General features: G+C 44.1%; 1 protein-coding gene across 3 annotated transcripts; it reads right to left on the bottom strand.

Annotated features, from left to right (window-relative positions):
* Nucleotides 1-753: 753 nt before the first annotated feature.
* NDUFA5 (NADH:ubiquinone oxidoreductase subunit A5) lies at nucleotides 754-10,461 on the bottom strand. Of its 3 annotated transcripts, XM_018557743.1 has the most exons (5): nucleotides 10,393-10,461; nucleotides 8,419-8,463; nucleotides 6,283-6,399; nucleotides 3,393-3,458; nucleotides 754-951 (listed from the first exon to the last, which is right to left on the bottom strand). In XM_018557743.1, the coding sequence occupies exons 1-5, from the start codon at nucleotides 10,411-10,413 to the stop codon at nucleotides 850-852; spliced, it is 351 nt and encodes a 116-aa protein (XP_018413245.1). In that variant the 5' UTR covers nucleotides 10,414-10,461; the 3' UTR covers nucleotides 754-849. The 3 variants fall into 3 exon arrangements, with proteins under 3 accessions (XP_018413245.1, XP_018413247.1, XP_018413246.1); XM_018557745.1 differs by lacking the exon at nucleotides 6,283-6,399; XM_018557744.1 differs by lacking the exon at nucleotides 8,419-8,463 and having other exon boundaries at nucleotides 10,393-10,413.
* Between the last annotated feature and the right edge of the window lie 200 nt (nucleotides 10,462-10,661).

Genomic DNA, 10,661 nt, shown 5'->3' with positions numbered 1-10,661 from the left:
TTCTTGCTAACACTACTATTTTGGTACCATTATGAACTTGGTCTGAAATCTTACCTAGGGAGTTATTGATGAAACTGCAGTATCGCTGCAATCACAGGTGATAAGACAGACAACTGACATTTAAAGCGCTGTGCAAACTGTTGGCGCTATTTAAACCCTGCATAAAAATAAAGTGTGGTAACACATAAATGTTCAAACAGAGAAACATTCTAAGTTTTAAATCTGTGCTTAGACTATGGAAATTAGACATTCTTAAATCAGGAAAGAAGCTTTAAAACAAGCCCTCACCTACCTTTCTGGCTGCTGTCAATGTGATGTTGTTAATTCTCTAATTCCCTGTTCACACGATGTGAAGCGCTTCAGCCATTGTGCATCATTGTTTTGTATATGTGGGTCTGTTCACACCTGTGTGTTGCTCTGCACTGCAACTTTAAAGAAAAACTCTGGGTAGAATAAAACTTAACCTTTGCAGTGGGGCAAGGGTTATTGCCCTGTTTCTTGGGCTCCACTGCCCTTCCTGGTGTCGGCTGGAAGCAGGGAGAGAGACCAGCGAACATTCAATTGCTGATCTCCTCCCCACTGATAAAATTAATTCCGGCTTCTTAGCTGGCTACAGAAGCCGGGGAAGAAGCTGTTCAAGCACAATCTGTGCTTAAACAGCTTCTTTCAAGTGCAAAGGTGACATAAGGGGGTCTAATATTTTATATTTATGAAATATTTCAAAAAGGAGAAAAGAACACAAATCTACAACTGCGATAGACAGACCTTTTTATTGTGAACTTGAAAGACAATATGTTAAGATGCCTTCCCCATGCAAATGTATACACATATTTACAGATGAGTGGAATTCTAGATTGGCCACTTCCACTGATTTTCAGGCGCCTCTTCAACTAAAGGCTCCCAAGGTTTCCATTCAGACATCTTCCTTGCCAGATACAACTCGTTTTCAGCCTACAAAAAAAATATGAACATTATGAATACACAACAGCAAACCATTGGATGTCTCTATTTTTGGCACTGACAAATGTGGCAGAGCAAGGGGGATTTGAATGACCCTAAACTTATGAAGTGCACTCTGCTACATACCGCAAGGCCGTACAGCTTTACAGGACAGCATGGAACACTTGTGAGTTTATACTTTGTTAAGGAATGCTGGTTTGCATGTGCCAGAATCATTTTAATAATACTTACAAGATCACCAGTGTACCCTTAAAAGAGACAACTTTACTGATTTTAATCGTGCCTATACCTTTATCATAACTGATGCACAGTGGCCAAGTAGTTTGCCCTCTTGCCTATACCTTTAACATAACTGATGCACAGTGGCCAAGTAGTTTGCCCTCTTGCCTATACCTTTAACATAACTGATGCACAGTGGCCAAGTAGTTTGCCCTCTTGCCTATACCTTTAACATAACTGATGCACAGTGGCCAAGTAGTTTGCCCTCTTGCCTATACCTTTAACATAACTGATGCACAGTGGCCAAGTAGTTTGCCCTCTTGCCTATACCTTTAACATAACTGATGCACAGTGGCCAAGTAGTTTGCCCTCTTGCCTATACCTTTAACATAACTGATGCACAGTGGCCAAGTAGTTTGCCCTCTTGCCTATACCTTTAACATAACTGATGCACAGTGGCCAAGTAGTTTGCCCTCTTGCCTATACCTTTAACATAACTGATGCACAGTGGCCAAGTAGTTTGCCCTCTTGCCTATACCTTTAACATAACTGATGCACAGTGGCCAAGTAGTTTGCCCTCTTGCCTATACCTTTAACATAACTGATGCACAGTGGCCAAGTAGTTTGCCCTCTTGCCTATACCTTTAACATAACTGATGCACAGTGGCCAAGTAGTTTGCCCTCTTGCCTATACCTTTAACATAACTGATGCACAGTGGCCAAGTAGTTTGCCCTCTTGCCTATACCTTTAACATAACTGATGCACAGTGGCCAAGTAGTTTGCCCTCTTGCCTATACCTTTAACATAACTGATGCACAGTGGCCAAGTAGTTTGCCCTCTTGCCTATACCTTTAACATAACTGATGCACAGTGGCCAAGTAGTTTGCCCTCTTGCCTATACCTTTAACATAACTGATGCACAGTGGCCAAGTAGTTTGCCCTCTTGCCTATACCTTTAACATAACTGATGCACAGTGGCCAAGTAGTTTGCCCTCTTGCCTATACCTTTAACATAACTGATGCACAGTGGCCAAGTAGTTTGCCCTCTTGCCTATACCTTTAACATAACTGATGCACAGTGGCCAAGTAGTTTGCCCTCTTGCCTATACCTTTAACATAACTGATGCACAGTGGCCAAGTAGTTTGCCCTCTTGCCTATACCTTTAACATAACTGATGCACAGTGGCCAAGTAGTTTGCCCTCTTGCCTATACCTTTAACATAACTGATGCACAGTGGCCAAGTAGTTTGCCCTCTTGCCTATACCTTTAACATAACTGATGCACAGTGGCCAAGTAGTTTGCCCTCTTGCCTATACCTTTAACATAACTGATGCACAGTGGCCAAGTAGTTTGCCCTCTTGCCTATACCTTTAACATAACTGATGCACAGTGGCCAAGTAGTTTGCCCTCTTGCCTATACCTTTAACATAACTGATGCACAGTGGCCAAGTAGTTTGCCCTCTTGCCTATACCTTTAACATAACTGATGCACAGTGGCCAAGTAGTTTGCCCTCTTGCCTATACCTTTAACATAACTGATGCACAGTGGCCAAGTAGTTTGCCCTCTTGCCTATACCTTTAACATAACTGATGCACAGTGGCCAAGTAGTTTGCCCTCTTGCCTATACCTTTAACATAACTGATGCACAGTGGCCAAGTAGTTTGCCCTCTTGCCTATACCTTTAACATAACTGATGCACAGTGGCCAAGTAGTTTGCCCTCTTGCCTATACCTTTAACATAACTGATGCACAGTGGCCAAGTAGTTTGCCCTCTTGCCTATACCTTTAACATAACTGATGCACAGTGGCCAAGTAGTTTGCCCTCTTGCCTATACCTTTATCATAACTGATGCACAGTGGCTAAGTAGTTCGCACTCTTGACTTGCGACAATAGAGTACCGGATTCATTTTCTACCAAAGACACGGTTTACAGATTTCACACAATCCCAAAACATTCTGCCATTCATTGGCCGGTCAGTGTATGCATGAACGTAGTATACAATTTAAACTGTAATCTCCATGGATCTAATGATGTGACTGCTTAGTTTTTACTTTAGGGTGACAGGATTGCATCGACCTATGCAGAAATAATATAGCTATATACACCAAAGGTTATAGTGTAAAAGATTCTATTATATAGTCTTCTTAAGTGTTGGCATAACACATGGCTATCCAGCATGCAAACGGCACCTAAATCTTAGAGGATTTACCTGTTGAATGACTTCTTCAATTTGACCACAATTAATCCTCTGCTCTAGTTTCTCAACGTTGGCTTCCTAGAAATACAAAATAAAGGATTGTGAATACATAAAGCTTAAAAAATAAAAAAAAAGACTGGAAATGTAGCACGATGAATACATAAATAATACAGGTTAAAGAAGAACTTCAGGAATGTTAAAAATCTACCTTTGGAGTGGGGCTACCCCTGTTCTGCAAGGGTTAAGAGCTGGTTTTGTCTAGAGGCTCAAACAAAGCCGTTTTATGCACCTGATTTTCAGTCCAATGGTGGGCCAGCGCTCACCTCTCTCACCCTCTGCTCCGGGTAAGGATTGTCCCTCAGCAAACTTACCTCTCATGCATGTCAATGGACCTGCATTAAACGTGATGTCAGTGTTCTTTAGACCAGGGGTAGCAAACCTCTGGCCCTCCAGCTGTGGTGGAACTACAAATCCCATGAGGCATTGCAAGATTCTCACAGACATGACTCCCAAAGAGATGCATCATGGGATTTGTAGTTTCACCACAGCTGGAGGGCCGGAGGTTTGCTACCCCTGCTTTAGACTGCCGAAGCCTGGTGGGAGAAGAGGTTGCGGGACCAGTTTAGCAGCCAAGGGAGACAAAGGATTGAGTGAGGATCAGCTTAACTTGACTCCCCTAGACTAAACCAGCACTTAATCCTTGCGGTGTAGGAGGTAGCCCCACTGCAAGTGTACGTTTTTAAAATTCCTCCCAGAATTGCCAGTTGTGTCACTGCTGTGCTCATACATGATGGAGTTATATTACTTTTGGATGGAGCTGGTCTTTAACACCATCCTTATTTTTCATGGCTTCTGCATGAGTTGGAACACCAGGGAGGGTTAAAAATAAGCAGGCACCTTTATGCAGGGACATATTGTTCCAGAACAGGCTCAAAAGGCACCAGCTGCAGCAAATGAATGGTGGTTTTGTACATAGTGTACGTAAAGAAAAAAAAGTGTCAGGTAAAATAAGCGTTGTTCTTCTGAGCTAGCAGGTAGAGCTTTAGGGCTTGTTCACACCATGTCCGGACCTGATCTGGAGCAAATCTGCAAACGCAGTGTATTTTTTAAGCTGAAAGCAGGCCTTCAGGTGCAGTCCAGTGCATTTGCATATGCGGTTTTAATGCAATCCAGACCACACAAAATGAGACAAGCTGTTTTTTTGTTTGTTTTCTGGACCAGAATAGACTGCGTTCGTGTGAACAGAGCCCAGACAAACCATAGGGATACATTGGGATGCTTTTTGGTCCAGGAACAAACTGTTCTGGTCTGGACATGATACGGACAAGGTGTGAACAATCTAGGATTCGTGGCCGGAACGCACTGGATTGCAGTAATCAAGCCAGGCCGCGTTCTGGGGCAGGAGGGTGTCAATGGCATGTCAGACACGCCCCCCTGCCCGCAGTGCAATCACCCGCACAGGAACGTAAGGTACAGCAATGCCCTCTGTTCTGGTGCAGTGCGATCGTACAACACGCTGCATAGCGTCACCCTCTGTTTGTTCCAATGATGGTTGTCACCAGTTAACGGTGAGAGAACATCTAAAATGTTTAGTTCACATCGGAATAGGGCTTAAGGAAAATCTTCCTATAAACGGACACTTATTGCAGTGACAACAGTCACAGAAAGGATGTTCCTCCCTTTGAACAGCCAAGTGGAAGTAAAGATTTGCTTCCCATCTGCAACGTTCCTGACCCTAATCAAAGATCCTTACATTTTACATTACTACTATACAGCCAGCATTCTTGTGATACCAGGCACTACATCTGGGGAGACATACAGGGCTGTAGTAATGATGGCAAATTTGCAGGGCTGTAGTAATGATGGGGATCGTGATTTTGTAGGGCTGTAGTAATGATGGTGATGGTGATTTTGTAGGGCTGTAGTATTGATGGTGATTTTGTAGGGCTGTAGTAATGATGGTGATTTTGTAGGACTGTAGTATTGATGGTGATTTTGTAGGACTGTAGTAATGATGGTGATTTTGTAGGGCTGTAGTATTGGTGATTTTGTAGGGCTGTAGTAATGATGGTGATTTTGTAGGGCTGTAGTATTGATGGTGATTTTGTAGGGCTGTAGTAATGATGGTGATTTTGTAGGACTGTAGAAATGATGGTGATTTTGTAGGACTGTAGTAATGATGGTGATTTTGTAGGACTGTAGTAATGATGGTGATTTTGTAGGGCTGTAGTAATGACGGTGATTTTTTAGGACTGTAGTAATGATGGTGATGGTGATTTTGTAGGGCTGTAGTAATGATGGTGATAGTGATTTTGTAGGGCTGTAGTAATGATGGTGATTTTGTAGGACTGTAGTAATGATGGTGATTTTGTAGGGCTGTAGTAATGACGGTGATTTTTTAGGACTGTAGTAATGATGGTGATGGTGATTTTGTAGGGCTGTAGTAATGATGGTGATTTTGTAGGGCTGTAGTAATGATGGTGATTTTGTAGGGCTGTAGTAATGATGGTGATTTTGTAGGGCTGTAGTAATGATGGTGTCACCAAAGCTAATCCCAGTGGGTTGAAGGTCCTTTGATAAAATCAAGACCACATGACCACAGACAATTTAAGCAATGAATTGACTGAGTGAGCTACTACAGTGAGCAAAGGTCATTTTGGCAGCTTGTTTGGTTAGTTTACTGGATAGAAATGTAGTGCTATTAAAGCCAAGATTCTGAATTCAATCCCCATGTATTATACAAGCTGTGCAATGCACATTCATTATTATTAACAATATGTTTTAATATTGCACACACACTAAAAAAAGAACAAATGATCACACTGGAGAAAACAGTTGATATTTTGATATTTATACATGATTAGGTTTCACGTAACTTCACTGACAACTTCTTATTACTTACGGTCTTTACTGCATGAAAGCGTTCACTGATAATTTGTTCAGTGTATTTCCGGTAGGCAGCGTCATTAGGAATGGTCTGCAGGGCAGCAAGGATTTTTGTATACAATAACTTCAAGTGCTGTAAGATTAAAGCAACAAGTGAATAACGTGGTGTAACAACAGTCAATTACAATCACCTTATATCAACGTAATGTTCTACACCAGGGGTCGGCAACCCCTGGCATGAGGGTCCAGATGGGCATGCAATGTTGTTTGCACTGACACACACAGTGACTGGCTGTAATCGACAGCTCACTAGGCTCTTAAATAGAAAGCCTGGCACACCCACTTTCCTGATGTCGCTGAAAGGATGTTGATATGCTGTGGAAGAAGCTTGCCTGCATACCGCGGTACTGTTTACATAAGGGTACAAGGTTTGGGGCTGATCCGGGGGTCCGGACAGAGCGCATGCAGCACTGGGGCTGATCCGGGGGTCCGTACGGAGCGCATGCAGCACTGGGGCTGATCCGGGGGTCCGGACGGAGCGCATGCAGCACTGGGGCTGATCCGGGGTCCGGACGGAGCACATGCAGCACTGGAGCTGATCCGGGGTCCGGACGGAGCGCATGCAGCACTGGGGCTGATCCGGGGTCCGGACGGAGCACATGCAGCACTGGAGCTGATCCGGGGTCCGGACGGAGCGCATGCAGCACTGGAGCTGATCCGAGGTTCGGACGGAGCGCATGCAGCACTGGGGCTGATCCGAGGTTTGGACGGAGCGCATGCACTGGGGCTGATCCGAGGTTTGGACGGAGCGCATGCACTGGTTTGGGGCTGATCCGAGGTTTGGACCGAGCTCATGCAGCATTGGGGCAGATCCGGGGTTTGGACGGAGCGCATGCACTGGGGCTGATCCGAGGTAGGGACGGAGCGCATGCATTGGGGCTGATCCGAGGTCTGGATGGAGTGCATGCAGCATTGGGGCTGATCCGAGGTCTGGATGCATGCATGCACTGGGGCTGATCATATTGTGTGAGCACCACTTAATGAACTGTTGTACTGCTAATTACAAGTTAAACTCATTAATTATATAAAAATAAATGTGTTTAACAAGCTACTAACATTACAACTGTGTGCAAAATTTGAAACCAGACTTAGAATACAGACTAAGTATATGCATATGCCATACCCGTTTGGCTGATGGGCATCCTGTAAAGCACTGCAGTAACCGAAGCTACTACACTGCTGGCCGTGATCTTCCAGGTCTTGGTACTGCACTGTGCTTGATCACTCTAGTAGCCTTTTAGAAAACAATTTGTATTTTTAATAATGAATACAAGGCATTCTCTGATTGGACCAGAGTGGTGATGTCATGACCCACCCTTTATCAAATCAGTGAATGCCTTGTATTCATTATTAAAAATACCAGGTATTCGCTGAATGGCCATTTTTTAGAGCAAAGGGGAAAGCTGCTCAGCACAACAACAGTATAAAACCCAGAAGATCATGGCCAACACTGTAGTAGCTCTGGCTACTACAATGCTTTACAGCAGTGGTTCTCAACCTGTGTAACCTCAGGACCCACATTTGTCCTCGGTCATTAAGTCGCGACCCAAGTTGCACTGCAATGGAACGCACAGCAGTTTGGGCTGCTGTGTTGTGATGGAGCCCCATCCATATGTGCATTGCTTGTACAGCTCCCATACGCGCCTGTAGAGGTGTCGGGAGCCAGAATGTGACGTCACTCCAGTCCAGGCACCTCTACAGGACATGTGAGGAAGCTGTAAGCAATGCACATATGAATGGACCTCCCTCGGGGCCATACCCTCAGCCCACCCCACCTCAAGTCGACACTCGGCAAAGGGTAGCATATTTGGAATGGCTGCTCGGTGTAAGAATGGACGGTGCTGCGCTAGGGGGAGGCTGAGGAGCCTCTCACCTAGAAAAGTGGAAGGCATGCGGCGACCCACCAGTTGAGAACCAAGGCTTTACAGGATCCCCCTGGACTGACCAGGTACATCATATTCATAGTTAGGCTAAGCTGAACCAATGTACCTGCCATTCAGCTCTAAATGTAATAAAATACTCCTGTTCTACACAAATATCTGGAAATGCAATTTGTGCTTTCCCCCCCATTTGAACAAGTCTTTAAACCTACCTCATGTGGATTCTGGGATACAGCTATTCCAACCAAGCCAGTGGTCTGAAAAAAAATTAAAAATGAGTGTTAAGAAAATGTTCAAAAAAATGAAATTTTTTCGTTGCTTATAAAGACTGTAGAGCTGCAGCTAACGATTATTTTCAAAATCGATTAGTTAGCCGATTAATCGGTTAATCGAATAAACAATAAAATAGTTTTTTTTTTAAATGGCTCCAGTGATGGGACTACTAGTTTGTATTGAGATTGTAGACCATCACAGGAGCAAGCTTGGAGCGGTGGAAGTAAAAAAGAAAAGAAAAAAAGTGTGTTGTGCAATATAGTGAAATGAAAAGTGTAAAATTATATAGCAATCAATGCAGAATGGCACCGGCTATAGAGGACTACAAATCCCAGCAATAGTACATTATACAGCGCAATGCAGAATATCACCAGCTATAGAGGAGCACAACAAATCCCAGCAATAGTACATTATAGCTGGCGGTATTCTGCATTGTGCTGTATAATGTGCTGTTGCTGGGTTTTGTAGTCCTCTATAGTTGGTGGTATTCGGCATTGCACCACTGTATAATGTATTATTGTTGGGATTTGTTGTGTTCCTCTATAGCTGGTGGAATTCCGCATGGCGCTGTATAATGTATTATTGCTGGCATTTGTAGTCCTCTACACTGCGCAGTGCAGAATATCAGCAACTATAGAGAACAACAAATCTCAGCAATACATTATACATACAGTGTATAATGTATTGCTGGGATTTGTATTCCTATGTATAATATACAGCACAATGTACTATCGGCTATAGATGAATACAAATCCCAGCAATACATTATAGAGCACCATGTGGGGAAAGTGCAGGATTACCTGAGCAGTCTTCCAGCAACTTGTTTCTGAGATCGGGCCTGTCTATCGGCGGCTGTCATCCCCCCACACCTGCTCCTCCTTACTACATCTCCCCGCGTCCCTATGACGATCGTGAATGTGGGCAGGCGATGAGTGTGAGGCGGGAAGGAGGTGCGGCGTGTAGAGCGTGGATGTGGGCGGGTTTGGCAGCGGTGAGCGTGAGTTGGGGAGGAGGTGCGGCGCACAGCGTGTGTGGAGCCGTAAACAGGGCCAACTGATCGGAAGCCGATTAATCGATTATTGAAAAAGTTGACAACTTTTTCAATAATCGATTATAATCGATTATGTTGATTAGTTGTTGCAGCCCTAAAAGACTGTACAGGAAAAAATAATAATTGTGTGTATATAGATCTATCTATATCTCTATCTATCTATATCACACATATATACACACACAATTAATCTGACAAGTTACAGAGGCCCATAAGAATGATGACATGCAGCCCCATGTAACAAAGACTGATGTTTTGTCTCAAGTGAACCTGTAATCAGAATGAAATATTCAAGCTACAAATGCCTGTACATTCTATAATATAAGATGGATATGCTTGCCACCTACTTTATCTCTTCAGTGTTCCAGCAAAGCCCCTCACAGTCACATGAAGACAGGTCCGGCACGGGACATGACCAACCACTTGCAAACACCAAGTCAAAGGTGGTTATCAAAACTGGAGCAGCTGTACACGGCAACCAATCAGCTTCTATCTTTCATTTCCAAAGCTTAACTGAACAAACTGAAGCCGATTGGTTGCTATGGGCAACTGCTCCCGTTTTGATAAATTCCCCCATGTAAGTTCATGGAGTGTTCGAATTTAGGTTCTACTATGGGATCACATATCCTGATCAGCCCAATCCTGATCAGCCCAACGAGATTCCCTTTTACACTCCAGAGTCCGGGATCAAATGTGAAGCCTAGACGTGTGACGAGTACGACCTGTCATCCAGAGCTGAGCTACACTAACATACTACACCCTGGGGCCACCTCCACAACCAGGGACTGAGCCCAGCACAATGACACATGGCTTTCCCGTCCCCGTCAGGTGCCGATCGCCCGGGTGACCTCTCAGCGCTCACCTTCTTCAGTACGCCGGCCATGGCTGTCCCGCTAAGCACGCCGGGTAAGACGAGCCTCAATCCAGACTGGAGCAACCGATCGCCGAGAGAGCGTTCAAGCCTGGAGTAATCGTGCAGACGTAATATTTACGTAGTACACGGAACTTCGGATTTCAGATATGATAAATGGAATCTCTCGCTCTGTCACTTCATTGAGAGTTGTGTTCATTCACCTTGTTTTCTTATTTAAATAGATATGTTTGTCAGATTAATTAATGAAAACGATCATC

Source organism: Nanorana parkeri, unplaced genomic scaffold (assembly GCF_000935625.1).
Source record: "Nanorana parkeri isolate BGI_ZX_2015 unplaced genomic scaffold, ASM93562v1 scaffold301, whole genome shotgun sequence".
Taxonomy (NCBI): Eukaryota; Metazoa; Chordata; class Amphibia; order Anura; family Dicroglossidae; genus Nanorana; species Nanorana parkeri.
The sequence above is the reverse complement of the archived record's forward strand: the minus strand, read 5'-3'. Positions and strand labels throughout refer to the sequence as shown.